The 17964-nt window shown below is 35.1% G+C and overlaps 1 protein-coding gene across 2 annotated transcripts; it reads right to left on the bottom strand.

The window, feature by feature from the left end:
* Positions 1–6729: 6729 nt before the first annotated feature.
* On the bottom strand, positions 6730–15407 carry LOC106101855 (luciferin 4-monooxygenase-like). Of its 2 annotated transcripts, none has more exons than XM_013281195.1 (10): positions 15392–15407; positions 14449–14739; positions 10033–10240; positions 9428–9764; positions 9011–9173; positions 8685–8824; positions 8392–8530; positions 7964–8185; positions 7486–7656; positions 6730–6934 (listed from the first exon to the last, which is right to left on the bottom strand). In XM_013281195.1, the coding sequence occupies exons 2-10, from the start codon at positions 14626–14628 to the stop codon at positions 6827–6829; spliced, it is 1668 nt and encodes a 555-aa protein (XP_013136649.1). In that variant the 5' UTR covers positions 14629–14739; positions 15392–15407; the 3' UTR covers positions 6730–6826. The 2 variants fall into 2 exon arrangements, with proteins under 2 accessions (XP_013136649.1, XP_013136648.1); XM_013281194.1 differs by lacking the exon at positions 15392–15407 and adding an exon at positions 15191–15371.
* Positions 15408–17964: the final 2557 nt, after the last annotated feature.

Raw genomic sequence — 17964 nt, 5'->3', positions numbered from 1 at the left:
ACGTATATTACCAATTTTTATGTAATAATAATTATAGTGTGTATAAATAAGATAGATTAGTTTGATAAATGACGCATATGAAGTATCGAATTCAAATTGTATGAAGCAAATGCCGTACTTAATAGACAGGTATCGTAGTGACGAAACAAACACACATAGCGAACAATTTTGAACTATCGATATTCGGTTTAAATAATTATTGAACTGAACTAAAATTATTATTTTCTTATTCACTAATTTTGAGGACAATTCTAGTATTGATTATAGAATAGAGAATTTAGCGATGACAGTAAAAATAGCGAAATCCAATTAGATTACGTACGGCTGTAGTAGTAATAAACATTTATTTACTCTTATTAATTGTTATGGCCATTATTGATTTGAGAAAACAGTGTTTTTGTTTTATTTCATAAGTTATAACTATAAATCTATCGATAACTTCTATAAGAACAAAAATCGAAACTCGATAAGATTCATGACTGATTTTACACAACCCCATCCCTACTAAATTTAAAAAGAATTGTCAAACGATTGTAATGTCAAAGTCAATTTAATGTCAAAAGACAAGTTCATTGTGGGCATTGATTTGCATAAATGGATAGGCGATTGTTTGTAAATGACTGCTTGTGTGATTACGGATTATATAGAAAAACATTCTTTATTTCCGTATAATAAAAAAGCATGAATAATTGCAAGATGACTATCAGTACTTTATTGTATTTTATTTTTTATAAAATAAATCTTATTGTACTTCTTTATTAGATCACATAAGGTTATCCGTTCGTGCTATGTTCTTAAAAAGAGGTACAAAGTTTTGGCTTCAAGTATAATCATATTAAGGACATAGCTTATTGAGATGGTGAACACAGCGCCTATGCAATCTTAAACCATTACCGTTGCGGTCTAGACCGCTTCTAGAATCTTAGAACATTATGTTGACTAACACCGCCTCATATGCACGCTATATAATTTTGGTATTACTCCCTAAAATATCACTAAACACTGTTTAGTTAAACACGTGTTTTAAGTCATTGGTTTTAATTGATATTGTGGGTCATTATAAGTTTCACCATACTGCTTCTGGTATAAATATTTATTACTAGCTTACGCCCGCGACTCCACCCGCCTGGAAAAAAAAACAAAAGTAAGTAGTTCAGACTATCCTCTACACGTATACCAATTTTTATCGGGATCCTTTCAGCCCTCAAAGCATCAAACTAAGACAAACATGCATCCATTATTCTAATCTTCATATTTATAATATTAGTAAGATAACGTCGTAAGGAAAATAATACAACTTTATCCGTGAAGTTCTAATCAACTCTAAATAGTGATATATAACTGTCTCAATTTATTCAAACAGAATGAAGAGGACGACAATACGAGTGGAAACAAGTATTATCAAGCGTCAATTATGCGCGTCAATAATCTTACAACGTATGATGACTAGCAACAATATTGATATACTGATGGAGCGGATAAATATTTAAAAATATAAAAATTAAAGTTTGTGACCGCGTAAATAAATTATGTATATCTATACATGTGAGGAAATTGGACTGTCTGTTTATAATATCAAAAGAAAAATTCCAGATTTCGGGATAGTGAGGTATATGCGTTGCTGATAACGAAAATCGCATTTAAGATTTTTTTGTCTGTCTGTCCGTGTGTCGGTCCGCTGTCCGCGTTTGTTTTTTTCAAAATGTCGGAACGGGCGGTCCGTTACGCTAACGAAGTTTGCGTGCGACAGCTCGTTGTAATAAATCTAAAATCTGTATTATGTAAATACATACTTATTTACCATGCTTGATATTCATCTATGTGACATCTTTAATCTCAAATAAACATTAATTTATTTAATGTCGACTCTATATTTTTGTAACTCTCTGTGTCTCTGAATTTAAGGAGATTACAAAATAGGAAGTCTATATGTTCTTACAGACTATGTTCTACATCTGTACCGTACACCGAGATACATAAAGACGTGGAGATACGTAGTGAGAAACATCTTTCTATCATTTATTCATCCATCCATCCATCCTTTCATCCACTAATCTACACAAACTTTCGCATTTATTTATATAATAGTATGACCTCGTCGGCCTTTTGTTGGGATAAATTGCCCCAGAGTGATGTACAATACAAAATGTCACTTCGAAAAGTGACTCTGGATTAGACGTTAAACTTGTATAATATAATACATTTATTTTGCTAATATTATAAACTAGGTTTTGCCCGCGACTCTGTCTGCGTGGAATTAAAAATAGTATTAAGCCTATGTGTTCTTCCTGACTATCCTCTACAACTAGGCATAGTTGAAATTTGGCAAAATTTCATCCAGATCCGTTCAGCCGTTTAGGCTACAAACTCTTAATAAACGTCCATCCATCTATTCATCCATCTAAATTATTACATCACTACTTTCATACGAACATTATAAATGCGAAAATTTAGATTGATGGATGGATGTCTGTTAGAGTTTGTAGCTTAAACTGCTAAATGGATTTCGATAAAATTTGGCATAGATGTAGAAAATAGTCTGAAGGTACCCATGGGCTATTTACTTTGGTCTTTAATTCCACGCAGACGGAGTCGCGGGCGAAAGCTTGTAGGTTATTTATCTAAGCAAATACAATTATTCACGTTGTTATTTAATTGGCATGCAATTTCCTAAACGACTCGCATTAATGAAGTCCATTAATTTCAATCAATAATATTCTAATGAAATACTTAAAGAAAAAAAAATTCAATTCACTATTGACTTTATTCTCTGCAAAACATATATAAAGTGTTAGATAAGATTAAATACTTTAGATATAAATTGTATTTCATATTTATTCGATAATGTATATCTTTTAATAATTATATCTATACCCCACTGCGTGCTAAGCTACCGAAATACTAAAATCCATTTTCATTCTTGTATTAAATCTGCAGTAATTATTTGTATGGGTGCTTCAGACGATAAAACTTATAAAGATACATATCGCCAGCGTCTTCGTCCGTAAGGAATTTAAAAAAAAAGCAAACGAAGTTCATTTAGAGTTTGCTCTACACCTATGAAAAATTTCATCGAAATCTGTTCAGCCATTTAAGCGGTAAACTCTAACAAACATCCATCAATCCATCTCAGCTTCTGCAGTTATAATCTTAGTAAGATTAAAATATTATTTTGCAAGATAAAAATGTTTTTGTGCAAAATAAATCTTGCAATTTTATTTAAAATAAAAAACATCTACATTAGTGGAAATTTCCTTAGTTAATTAATTCAACGATGTGACAATAGAATACAATAGTAAAAAGTTTATCTAACTGTTTACATTTATATCTACATATTTCATTAATAATCCATTGTCTTGTACGAAAAGTGATTGTTAATATAAAAAATCTGTAAGACTGTCTGTAACCTTATGACCTCTGCGGAAGAATACAAATAGTTTGGCATCTCACTAAACTATAGGTTGAGACCAGGTCTAGTTTAAGCATAACAGGCGCCCTGGGCGAAATTTCTACGGCGACCCTTAATGATAACACCATATAAAAAGTGGCCGTGGCGCCTGTTAACGCGCCTGCGGCGCCCTTTTATATCCGGCGTCCAGAATGTCGCCCTACCCTGACGCCGGTACTAGTTGAGACATTTAACATCACTATCTCCATAAATGGATAGGTTCCAATCAGTTAATTCTATCTTTAGTTCGACTCCTCCTATCATTAGTTATGAGGATAACTGTTACTAACCGCATCCATCAGCGCCAAAATAGCCTTTTAATTAGATCATTCAAATTATTCAGTTTATACCTATTCATTTGTAGAGGTCAGTGTGTACGATACAAGGTCATATCATTTGAGACTTGTGCAGCGCTCCCTATCGGTAAAAAAATATCACTGAGAAACTAGCGAGCACAAACTTCGTTTCACAAATCAAGACGATAAGTACTAGTTGGAGAAAAGTTTGGACTCATTGTACTGATTCGATTCCGAGGATTGACTCGAAATGTTTAAGGTCTTGTGCTGTTACGTTAAAAAACATTGAAAAATTACGATGTTTGTTTTTGTTAGTTACTTGGTAAAATATGAGTTACTAAGTAAATGACGTTAGCACATCTAACTATAAGATTATATTTATAAAATAAGGTAAAAATAAAACATACATCCCCGATCAGTTAAATACCGAACAAGACATGGGTGTTGCGATCGGCTCTCTAACAAGTCATGTCCAAAACGTCATAAAGGACTGCTCAAGGCAGATCCCAGAGATGAATAACCATCGTTGGTCACTACAACCAGACATTAGAGACTTATTGAGGCGCAAGAACGCGGCTACTCGTGCCCACGATATGTATCCCACCGAATTGAACCGAAAACAGCTACGTAAACTACAGCGTGAGGTAAGAACACGCATAGCTGCATTCAGGAACGAAAGGTGGGATTCAGATCTTAGTAATTTAAAGCCATCGCATTTAGCTTTCTGGAAACTCCCTAAATCACTTAAAGGCGACTCGTGCCCTACGATGCCGCCACTCTCACGTCCAAATATGATACCAGCCATGCTGGACGACGAGAAAGCCGAATGCCTAGCTGACAGTCTCGAGGCCCAATGCTCCCCTAGTAGTCTACCGGTCGACCCTGAACACCTCCGAAAGGTGGACAGAGAGGTCGAGCGGAGGAGTAACGTACCCCTTCTCGATTCCATTCCTCCGGTAACTAGCGATGAAGTTGAGGAATTAATTAAAAACTTACGCCCCCGCAAAGCGCCCGGTTCAGATGGCATCACCAATAGGGTGGTCAAACTATTTCCTGCTGCTATTGTACAGCTTCTCGTAACCATATTTAACGTAGCAATGACTCAAGGTGTCTTTCCCCGCTTGTGGAAGGACGCTGAAGTCATAGGGTTCCTCAAACCATCCAAGCCGCCGGCAAATCCCACATCATATCGTCCAATAAGTCTTCTCAAAACCTTTGGGAAGATTTATGAACGCCTAATGTTAACCCGCTTACGTGCTTTTATGACCACGAAAGGTATGCCTATAAACGAACAGTTTGGATTTCGCGCCAAACATTCATGCACTCATCAAGTGCACCGCATTACGGAACACATACTAGCTAAACGTCAACGCGGCCTTAATACCGGAGCTCTCTTTCTTGACGTAGCAAAAGCGTTCGACAAAGTATGGCACAACGGACTCATTTACAAGCTATATGAGTATGGAGTACCCGATCGTCTCGTATGCATAATACGAGACTTCCTAAGTAGTCGCACATTTCGCTACCGCATCGAGGGAGTTTGCTCTAGTTCACATCCCGTTCGAGCCGGGGTGCCCCAAGGGTTGGTGTTAGGGCCAGTCCTATTTACACTATATACCAACTATATTTCGCGCGTACGCGGTGTGGAACTAGCGTTATTTGCCGATGACACCTGCATTTTTACATCAGGCCGTAAGCCTGATGTCATATGCCGGCGTCTACAGACTGCAGCAAGCACCCTTGGTGCCTGGTTTAGGAAATGGCGGATAGAAATCAATCCTACCAAAAGCGCGGCTCTATACTTTTCACGCAGCAAAGAACCTCGTCTCACATCTGTTAAGCTTTTGGACAGCCCAATACCCTGGAAAGACCAAGTTAAATACTTAGGTGTTACCCTTGACACAAAACTCAACTTCTCCGCACACGTCACCCGGGTCAGGAACCGCGCGGCTTTCATCTTAGGTCGTCTTTCCGCGTTAATTAATAAAAAGAGCAAAATGTCCCTTCGGAATAAGCTGACACACTATAAATCTGTAGTGCGTCCCGTCATGACGTATGCTACCCCGGTATTCGCGCACATCTCGCCGAAACAAATACACCGACTTCAGGTGATTCAAAATAGATTCATGCGCAGAGCCACGGGGGCCCCGTGGTACATGCGCAATAGTGATCTTCACATCGACTTGGACTTACTCACCATAGCCCAACACCTGAAGCAGGCGTCGCGTCGTTATTTTGACTCTGCCGTCGGTCATCCTAATTCGTTAGTTGTAGGTGCCGCCACCTACAACCCAATCGCGCTCGGTAAATTTTGACGTGATCATCGCAGACCTAGGCACGTTCTTGACTTTCAAGACGATGCAACAACAATGGCTCAGGCTAGGATTAAACAACTACGACAGACAAAACGCCGTAGTCGCTGTCGACTACGGCAATCATTCCCGCGATACGGCCTCATAGCAGGCAGGTTCTCTCCTATCAATGATAGAAGCGTTGCTGGAGTTTCTTCCGCCACTTCTTCTCCCAGCGCTAACGCTTTCCGAAGTGGTAGTAATGTTAGATGTATTAATAATTATAATAATGATCAGATAGCAGCAACCGATCAAGTCGAGGTTCGACCCTCTCGGGCGCCCTTGAATCGGAATGCTAAACGCGTATTGAGTGACAGCCCAAGCCGAGGTCCCCTCTCGGGGACCCTTGTGCCTAGTCACTCCATGGAGCGACCACCGAAGCGATCTAAGAGCTCTGTGGCCTTCCAATCCGGTAATAATAACGAAGTAACGGCCCGAGCCGAGGCTCCTGAGGGAGCCCTCGAGCCTAGTTACTCATAAAAGAGGTTTAGGCTAAGCACCATCTGCGCTGGGCCACCTCAAGCCCGGTGAATCTGTAAATGCCTCTTCAAGGCAAACAGTGACAAATCAGTCACAAAAAAAAATGAAACATAGTTAATATTTTGAAAGTCATTTATTATTTTTACAATCGCGTTATAATGCAATCGTATATAAAACATTTCCGTATAATAATTATGTTCATCATAAATATCTGTTTAACTCTTTATTTCGCATTTAAATAATATTTATTTTTATTTAAGCATTTGACGTAGAACCTTCCTTAAGATTTTTCCGCTTGGGTTTTTAGGTATTTCCTTAACAAATCGTACACCGCCACGAAGATGTTTCGGGTTTGATAACTGAAACAATATTGCGTAATATTAATGTGTTATCTACTTAACTTTTATCATATGATAAGATGGCAAACTAGCGGAAACTTGAATTTGCCGAAAAAGCAAAGCTAACTTGGCCATAGGCGTACACCAAAGTGTTGCCAACCTTTAATCGACGGAGGAGACGCACATAAATATGTCTTTTCCCCTTCCAATGCGTCACCTCCACCGTCAAATCTACTTTTTCCTCTCGTCTTTTAACAAAAAAGGTCGGAAGGGAAAGAGACTAAGATTAGATTACCTAACTTAAAGTAAATAATGATACAAAGTAAACTTTCTTCTTCAGAGTTAAATTTTGAGGTCTTCAAGCCAAACAAACCTTAACCCTCAAAATTTTCAACTGGCTTCTGTTTCTTATGCTTGAACTTTACTGCATATTTTGAAGGGTAGATTCTTTTACTGATTTACTTAAAAATGTAGGTTTGCTGAAAGAAAAGCTGTTCACATACCCCTTACTTAGGATATGCTCCGAGTCCTTTAGTGGGGACGTTTAGTGAGCTGGTGATGATTTTACGTACCCTTTCTGCGACAAAGTCCTTTAGCTCTTTTTCCGTTGGATTCGCACCAATTTGAGGGACCACGAAAGCGAGCGGCAACTCCCCGGCATCATCGTCCGGTAATCCCACCACGCCCACGTCACGTATACCCGGGTGCTGCATCAACACAGTTTCTATTTCTGCAGGAGGAACCTGAAACACAAATTATACTGCAGCTCCGACTGTATGTCAGTTCGGAATCACCATGTATGTAGTTGTACCAACATTGTCAAGTTTAATACGCAAAATCCAGGCAAGATCAGTTATCTACTGCACTTTGTCTAATAGAATTATGATGATGATTTAGAAACAAACTCATAGCTTGCATTTGCTTCTATCCTAGATCATTATGTTTATAACTATTTCATTGTTCTTTTGCATACTTTATAAATTCTTAAAATAAAAGCTAGTAATCCAGCTATCTGGATTGTGTAAAAATTAATTAAGAGTATTGTTTTACCTGGAAACCCTTATACTTGACTAATTCTTTGAGTCGATCTACAATATACATATATTTCTCGTCATCATAATATGCGATATCTCCAGTCTTATAGAAACCTTCTTCATCAAAATCTGCACTTCTATCTTTTCCTATATAACCTTTCATTACCATAGGACTTTTGAAACATAGTTCACCGGTCTCGTATGGTCCTAACGGTTCACGCGTATCTATGTCAACTATCTAAAAAACAAAAGAATCGTTAATTAATTAATCATAATTTTAAACAATTTTGAATCAGACTATGCTTGATTTTTATTATAATAAAATTCAATCTTAATCTATTTCTATATAATTTAAGTATGGAATTTAGTGTTGCGATAATGCCCAAAAGCTGATTAGATGAGTTTTCGAATGTCATTAAAATATAAATATAATGATATACTAGCCTTAACTATTGTATTATTGACAACTTTTCCAACGCTCCCCGGCTTACATTTTTTGCCATTTACATGTGAGTTTAATGTTATCATCACCGTCGCCTCTGTCATTCCGTAGCCTTGGTACACGTCTATCAAATTTGGAAACCTGTAATTCAAATTTCATGAGACTCGGTTCAATAAGAAAGTTGTTTTTTATCTCCCTATTTTCAAAAAATATACAAAAACGGGAGAGTGGTGCAAAATCTAATGAAATTTCCTGCTAACGATTTATTTAAAAAAAAAACTAGATAATGAAGTACTTTTTTTTAACAGCATCGATTGTATCCTTTTGTAAAACAGCAGCTCCACTAAGGATCACTTGTACTGTGCTCACGTCATATTTGATATCTGTTTTGGTCAATGCCAGTATCACGGGTGGCACCAGTATTAATTGATTGGCCTGAAATAACAAAAAATATTAAGTTCTTAACTACATTGATGTATTTCATTTGAAACAGCGTTTGCAACAAAAACAAACTCTAACTTAAAATTTCCATCACAACCGTTAGCTTTTAAAACTGTACGCAGAAGTTTTAGAAATGCTGTCTTTCTAAAATAATCTTAATTTGATTATCGCTTTACTAACCTTGTATTTTTCTATAGATTGCAAATAAACATCAATATCGAATTTCGGTAGAAAAACTGTTTTCGCTCCGTTGCCCATGTACACGAGCATCATCATTAAGCCCATGGCGTGGTACCAAGGACTTATGTTCAGGACTACCAACTTCGGATCACATACTTCAGGTCTGAAATGAAGTCGCGTTAACTCAGATTCCCTTCCCTGTACACCAAAAACAACTTCCTCTTACTATATTTCTTTAGAAAAAGACGGGAAGAAGACTGCGATTGCCATCGGCACTCATGTAACAAATTTAAACGTGGAATTACTTCCAATTCGCGCTCGTCTTCTAAGGTCGCAAGTTGAGAAGAACATGCAACAACTAATGCTTCTGTGGACTCTACCACAGATATTGTTACTTTAACAACAGTAAATACTTACACAGAACAAGTAGCGATTACATTAACATGACTTATCATGACACCCTTCGGCAGTCCAGTTGTGCCTGACGAGTACATTATAAATGCGGAGTCTATCCGTCCATCCACTTCTACGGCGATAAACTCTTCTACATTAACATTTTTTTTGATTAACGAACCAGTTGACGCTATCGCTAAGTCTTTATAACATAATGCTCCTTTAGGTCTATCGTCATCAATGAATATAGTCTTCTTTATAAAGGCCAGGGACTTAAAGACGCCTTCATGTATTTGGTATGCTTGCTTTGAGCAGAACAGATAGTTTGGCTTTGATATATTCAATATATGTTTCAGTTCGTCTAAAAAATATTGCATACGATCAATAAAATTTCGATGAAAACCCCACCGGACATCAGTTTAAAACTAAAAATTAATATATCTTTGATTACGGTCCGTGAAAACATCGTGTAGTTATTTTCTTTCAATACTCCTTTAGTTTCATTCATTATACTATGTTCATCTCTGTATATCTGGATATAAATAAAAAAATAATATCTGGACCCAAAAAACGGAATCCTGTTCTACCAACCTCCCAGTTAGATTGATATCAGGGTAGTGACATGTTACCTTTAACATATCCAATGCTAATAGGAGTTACTATAGCGCCAGTACTAGCAACAGCCATTACAATTGACCAGTTCTCTAATCTATTCTCCGCGCATACTCCCACCACGTCTCCTTTCTTGACACCAAGGCGGACAAGAGAGACCGCGAGATTGACCGCCGCCTGAACAATCTCGTTGAAGGTTCTCTGTTCCTCGGTGACGGCATTTATCTAAAACATATTAACATTTTAATTATTTCCATCTATGAGTCCACTATTAAGGTATACTACAAATTTTTTGGTCAATAATTTAGTCGTGTCTGACTGTCGCGCCGAAATTATATAAAACAAAGTCAGTGCAATTGGCGTATTCCCATACATGTCATTCCCATTCATGTCTAAAAACATTCTACTAATTCCCATAATTAACATAAGTAATTACTTACTGCTAATATTAGCAGAGTCCATAAATATTGTTTATTATAAAAATATCCCATACAATTTAAAATAAAATTACGAAATGAGATTTTTAACTCACAAAATAAAACATCACAATTACTTTAATAACACTGAAGGTTGTAATAAAATACAGATAACAAATTGCCCATTCAAAGGAAACAATGGCAAAAATAAAAAATATTAAAACATGGTACACGCACATAAATAAAAGAACTTAATTCATTTTAAAGAGAATAAATGCAGTCGTGTGAAAATATTCCAAACAAAACGATTTTTACAGAGTAACAAAAAACATATGAGCAAAATTTTCTATATTGGGAATTTTTCTAAACTCGATTTTCTTCTCATAAATATTTTGATCTTAAGTTATTGTTTCAGACTGTGTAATTTGAATGAATGAATGAACGAGTGAATATGTATTTAATGCCACAAAAAGGAAATTACATAAAAGGACTTACTCTAAAGAAAACATACAATCGCGGCAAAAGGTAGCCAGCTCAGCGTATGCATGACGGACTAAGCCGATTCTGTGCTGATTTTCAACTGGCTCCTTCGCACTTAAGTGACATATACCTTAATTATTAGGGTAACCGGCCGTACTTATTACATACATATACAAAAACAAAACAAAAACACACTTTTAAAAAGAAAAAATAATAATTTGGCGGTTTAAGTTTTGATTCTAACATCTTTAAGTTCAAAGTATTACTGAATGTTTATCTTACGCATAGAAACGACATAAAAATAAGAGATAAAAACTGTTTGTTGACAAACATTTTGTAAAGGCTATCTATATATTAATGATTTGAAACAATTTCTATGGCATAAGATCGTTTGAAAGATAAAACTTTTATAAGTGACAACCTTAGTAGAAAAAAACACCAGAAAACATCTAGTTAGGAATATATTAGGTTAGAACTTGAGTATATTTCAACGTATCGATTTACTAGCGATCAGCCCCCCTAGACAAAGTGACTTTCGATTGGCGCCATCGCTTGTAGAATCGACAAAATATATCAAAAAGTATAGGAACGAATACGCGACAAGCACGTGACTTATCGAATGTAATTGCTAATCCACACATTTTGGACTTTTCGATCAGCGAAAGCGATAATCGAATGTTACTTTGTCTAAGGGGGCTGTATTCACTTCGCACGAGGGGACATACGTTTAAAAAGAAACATAGTCTATATGTTCTTCCAGAATATTCTGTACATCAGTGGTTCCCAAAGTTGCCTAGGCTACGACCCATCTAATGGAAGTTTCACAACTCAGGACTCACCTTTAGGAAATTTAACCGTTACCGATATTGGTAACCGTATTGAACGGGAGTTTTCAAATGTAAAGTCTACATCATCTAGTAACATTGGTATCGATAACACTTAAATTTGTTAATGAATTCATTCAATATCTGATTTTCCAAATCTGAAATTTTAGCTGCATTAACAATCTATCAGTGACAAACATTTTTTGTTATAATTTACTCACTGTCTTATCAGTTAATAACAATATGATTTTTTATTACTCTTGTATGAAAGTTCAAAGTACATAAAGGTTGGATGTTGTAAAATCTTTACAAATACCAACTAACATAGAAACATTTATTTAGTTATCTTTGTCATCAAATCTTGAAATTTAAACTTGATCCACTTCCCTGTTATCGATTGGACTGAAATTTTGCATGAAAGTATAAATCGCTTGATAATGTAATGTTATGACGTCATGGTTCTTACATGAATCTTGAAGGTGACAATTCTTGAAGGAACTTCTCATTGAAACGTCACCTCATCGAATTGACTATTCGTTTGATACTAAGAGTTATAATCTTACTAAAATTAAAAAAAAAATACATATACATATTACAAATATTTTTTTTAATAAAAAGAAATCTTACTAACATTATGAATGCGAAAGTTTGGATGGATGGATATTTGTTAGAATTTGTAGCCTAAATGGCTGAACGAATCTCAATGAAATTTGGCATAGATGTAAAGGTCTGGATGAACACATAGGCACATTTCTTTTTTAACTGTACGCAATCGGAGTCGCGGTCGAAACCTAGTTATATATAAAAACTTACTAAAATATTAAAGCATTTTTTTTATATTTTCTTTTAATAAATGTAGTTACGTAATACTTATATCTCTGACATATTTTATATGACACTTTTAACGATCACATAATATATTGTAGGCCAAAGGTCCTTGGTGGTAAAGTAATTTACAAAGAGTTGATTTGTAACAATGTTGAAAACACCATATGTGAAAACTGAAATAGCCTATTTGGTATATTTGGTCTTGCTTAGCCAAATATACTGGACATAGACAAATTGTACACGCTGACGTTCAAATAACACATGATTATATCTTCACAAATATAATTTAATAATACTGCCTAGATATTTACCGTGTTTGGTTACATTATCGTGTTTTATCTCAACAATTTGATAACTTTGCTTGAACATAGTAAGTAATCTCTCAGCAAACATTCAGCATGTTTTTGCTTTGAGCGGCGCGAATATTAAAGTTGCTAAAATCTTTAAAAATGGAGCAGAAAAAAGGGAGTTTTCTTAATATTTACTATTTTTAGCGAATTAAATAATTCCTTGGAAGATATTTACAATTACCATTTTAAAATTACATCGAAATTTCGCAAAGAATTCGGTTTTAAAATTTCGAGAGCGTCTTTAGGAATTTAGCACTTGTTTTTTTTTATTTATTTTTACAGGTGGCTTTGTCGCGAAGCGACGATAACGCCCCATAAGTCTAAAAGTTACAAAACTCAGTTATCCAACTGCTTTCTTAAATGTCGGCCAACTTAAAAACCATCCCGGCCTCGTCCGTAGACGGGTAAGCCAGGATAGTGTTTAAGTGACCGACATTACATCCATAACTCTTAAAATATTTATGTCTAAAACGATCGTTCCGAACACACTCCAATATCTGCTGAACATCTTCAACTACACGACACTCACTGCAATTAGCATTTGATTTGTAATCACGTCTTGGGTTCGAATCCCGCCATGTACCAATATGTTTTTCTATCTCATACGTACCTTTACAACGTGCGCACATCTGAAACTAAACTATCGCACAATTGTTTTGTCTCGCTTTATAGACACTACTCTATGTTTAGTTATGCAACGAAACAGTGAAAATGGCTGCGAAACAATCGAAAATCGCACAACAATTGTGCATTTGTTTTCATGCGATGGTTTGCGCCCACTCTAATCGTTCTTACGGTAAAGGAAAACATCGTGATGAAACCTTCACATTTCTGCGAAGATATGTGTGAAGCCAAACCGCATTGATCCAACGTGTTTCACTACGGACTAGTCACTTTAAAAAAGCAAGACAAATAACATCCAATTCAATACTCTATACTTCCTTATATCATATATAGACTACGTACGGTCGTCGACACCAATTCGTTGATGATGTCATTGTGCTCTACTTTAGCCTTTCCTTAGGTTTCGACTACCATGACTTTCTATTACCGGATATTGCGACCTTCTATCGGGAAATATAATCAATGAGATGAAGTATGTAATATGACATGTATTAGCAATCGAGTGTCCAAAAAAACTACAATTTATAAACAAAATATATCAATCGTAACTAACGCAACTAACTTATGAAAAAGGTTGGAGGAGGCCTATACCCAGAATGGGGTCCAGTTACTGGAATAAAAAGGCTAAATTAATATAAATAAACAAAAACTAACGCAATAAATGAACATTTTACTGTAAAATGACGACAGTAAGTAATGTTTACTAAAATTAACTCAAGCAAAAGATAAGTTAATCGTGAAAAAATTAATAGTTATGTTTTTTTTTATTTTATCGTCAATGTTTTTGTTTAGCTATATTTAAAAATAAATATCGACACTTGTTTAAAATTTATTAAACATTTAAAAAAAAAGTATATTATGTATTAAAAAAATAATTTTAAGATATAATTAGATAAATAAATAGTACATACCAATGCTACTTTGTCTCCGTGTTGTTTAAGTCCTTTCACCAAGAAGTCTCCGAGATTCAAGTTTGCAGGTATATTGTTTTCATTAGGACCGTAGAGGTGCTTCGGATTCCTTAACATGTTACACGTTGTCGCGATAACCGAGTCAAATGTACAATGATTGGCAATAAACGGACGACACATAATTATATGTATATTTCCATATTACTTGACCATGAACTTTGACCGTTTATTTGGGCACTTTTTTAGTTTATGGCCTTTTTTAATTGGTAACAACAAATCGATTGTAGGTATCTAACGGTAGTTAGGGAAGTTTAAGATATTTTATGACCTTAAGGGCAAAATAATACTAGTAGGAGTGGATGAAGATTATATGATTTTCACAAAGATTGAAAAATCTTAAATTTTTACTGTTGATAAAGGAACCTTGAACTCAATTACATAAAGAATCTTATACTCCATAAGAACTTTCAAGGGTAAGGTTTTTTTGTATATCAATTCGAATATTAGGTTAAAAAAATCTATTGTTAAAAATTACCAAGCGCGTAAGACAGGCCGAAATAATTTTATGTAGAAAAGCATATATTTAAATTGCTATTTGCACTCTACATAAGGAAATGGGAAGCGCGGTAAAATTTGAAATAACGATATAACTTTTGAATGATGTAACCCAGGCGTAGTTTAGTTTAGCTTTCCAACTGGCTGTTCTAAAAGCGCGGTTCTATGTATGACTATCTAAGCTAACGTGAGTACTTAATCGGGTTCAAGATTCCTCTCATGTTTGTGCACGATCGAGTAAATCAGAAAATCCTCGCTTCACCGGAAACCGGAACAACATTACAGATAATTTCAATAAGAAAAGAATAATAAAATAATTGAATTATTTGGGGTAATTAGATTATCAAACGGAAAGGGAATTTAATCGAGAAAACTACACAATACTCACTGTATAAAATATAAACTTCATCAGTAAATTGGTGACAACTGCGAATGACAAGCGATACAAAAAGTCATTGAGGTTTATTAGTAGACAGGCTTAACACCTTGGTATTTTGTGGCTTAGATTTTTGGCGCTGTCGGTCTCCGTTGGGGGTGTAAAGATTTATGCTAATAATAGAGACGAAATGAACTGTCATTATTATTGTTTTTGTCGGTACGAAGCAAATACTATCGTTTTATAACAATGTCATATCCATTTATAGAGATCAGTGGAAAAATGAAACTCTCCACCCACTGACCTTTACAGACGATCTCGTTAATTCCAGTAAAATGGTGGGAAACGATTAACAGCATTAAAAAAAGTCTAATTTAAACTACATAGATAGTTCACGTTCATGTTTTAATAGGATAAGGTGGCAAAAGAGGAAGCGGCCACTTGAATTCGCCACAATTGCTTCCATTTCAAGTATCTCTCTTGTGCGATCATTGTTTGCCACCGGTGTATTATTCTAAAAAATATAGCTAGGCATTGTATAGTTACACTTTGATTTAAGGTTATGTTAAACAGTGAGAAGATGCTAATGATGATGAAGTAAAAATTATTTATACACTAGCTTTCGCCCGCGACTCCGTCCGTGTGGAATTAAAATAATCAAAAATACTATACTCTATAGTATCTATATCTATACTCTATAGACTATACTCTACATCTATGTCAAATTTCATCGAAATCCGTTAAGCCGTTTAGGCTACAGAGTCTAACAAACATCCATCCATCCATCCATCTAAATTTTCGCATTTATAATATTAGTATGAATTATATAGTATGATATTGAAAACACATTTAAAGATGCTAATGTTAGAAGAATGATTTGTATTTTTAGCATTTTGTATGTATCTAAGTAAGTAAAATAAAAAATTAAGGTAAAATAATTAAGAAAATTGTAATACAAAATTTAAAACTATTTAACTTTTACATATTTCGATGCATCTTTGTATTTTGCTTGTACTGTAACTTTCAGCAGATACTCACAGTAACTGGCCGCACTGCCATGCCGTAATACAGTTTTTATACTAGTACGGAGGGTAGCTGAACAATTTGCTAATAAGCAAACTAGCCTACAGATTGTTTACATACTTATTTAAGTACTTTACTGTTTTTTGTTTATTTTAGTTTATGTTTAGTGTGTAAAAAAAATGTAAATTAGGTTAAGTTTGTGGTAATTTTTCTTAAAATAAATATTTTTTCATTTTCATTTTCATTTGATTCACGCAAAAACTAGTGGGCCGATTTTAAAAATTCCTTAACCAGGATAAAGGTAGTTTACCTGTAAGTAACATAGGCTGTATTGTTTTTTTTTATTTCACGCGGGCGACGTTGGGAGCAACGGCTAGTACACAATAAAAATAGAATAAAACCGTAACTAAATCCAAAGCAATATAGACGACCTGGTACCGTCTACATGTTAGTGTCCCATGAACCGGCAGTCAGGCTTCGATATTAGCCCTCTTAGAATTGTTCTGGTACTCTTCAAAACCGTGTATGACATTAAAACTATCAATACTGTCACGTGGAACATCTTTGTTGCGCAGGATGTTTGGAACTGGCGTCTTTTGACTAAACTATTGCACATCTGTTGTGCGGTTGTCGATTGTTTTGCTGCCAATTCAACTGGTTAGTTAAACGAGTAAAGATCAAGTAGTGTGCATAATATAAGCTTATAATAAGAATCAATTCAGGTGTCAAACTCGTAATCTATAACATGATATGTTTCTTTTATAAGGTCCTGAATATTGTACTCTTTCAATCAATGGCTAGAACTACATCTATACTTACTATTATAATAAAGCGTAAACACACACTTCTTTGTTGCCAAAGATGTCAACAATTACAGCATGATTTTAAATAATTAATTTTTAATAAAAAGCCCTACACTTACTTCGCGCTTTAGGCTATATATTTTCACGCTATTAAACTTAGTTGGTGAATAAATTGGATAAAAATCCTAATGTGGGAAAGAGACCATAAGTTGCTGCCAACATCAGGAAGCAAGATTGCCATGGATTGTCATCATGTTATGTCATTTTGACATTTGCAATTAATAAATTGTAAAATGTAAACGATAAAATGTAGTTTTTATAAATACCTGTGGATGAAGCCGCATGGGAACAGCTAGTGTATCTATATGTAATGATCGTGAACAAGCTATAACTATGAACGGCTATCTTATATAAGTACATGTAAGGCGAAATTTGTGAGTTCATTGTAATTATGGTAATTTGAAGGTAGAAAAACCTCCTTTTTATGTGTTCCTCTACATCTGATCATACGCATAAAGCAAAAAAAAATGTTTATGTTTACAGTATGGAAGTTCACATAATTATCCGTATATGCATAAACTGAATAATTAATTTGTAAACCGAAAAGAAAAAAGTAATTGATAAAACAACGAGGCCAAACTACATTCGTCTGTAAAACATATAAGAAAACTAGCAGTTCCCGTGCGGCTTCGTCCGCATGAAATTATGAATGTTTTGTTTCATTGTTTACATTTGTCAAATTATCAATAGCAAATGTCA

Source organism: Papilio polytes, unplaced genomic scaffold (assembly GCF_000836215.1).
Source record: "Papilio polytes unplaced genomic scaffold, Ppol_1.0 DF823935.1, whole genome shotgun sequence".
Taxonomy (NCBI): Eukaryota; Metazoa; Arthropoda; class Insecta; order Lepidoptera; family Papilionidae; genus Papilio; species Papilio polytes.
The sequence above is the reverse complement of the archived record's forward strand: the minus strand, read 5'-3'. Positions and strand labels throughout refer to the sequence as shown.

Coding starts and splice junctions, on each gene's coding strand:
- LOC106101855 (XM_013281195.1), bottom strand. CDS start 14,628: ATGTGTCGTCCGTTTATTGCCAATCATTGTACATTTGACTCGGTTATC. Junction 10,241..14,448: donor ACGGAGACAAAGTAGCATTG/GTATGTACTATT, acceptor AATATGTTTTAG/ATAAATGCCGTCACCGAGGA. Junction 8,825..9,010: donor AATCTATAGAAAAATACAAG/GTTAGTAAAGCG, acceptor TTGTTATTTCAG/GCCAATCAATTAATACTGGT.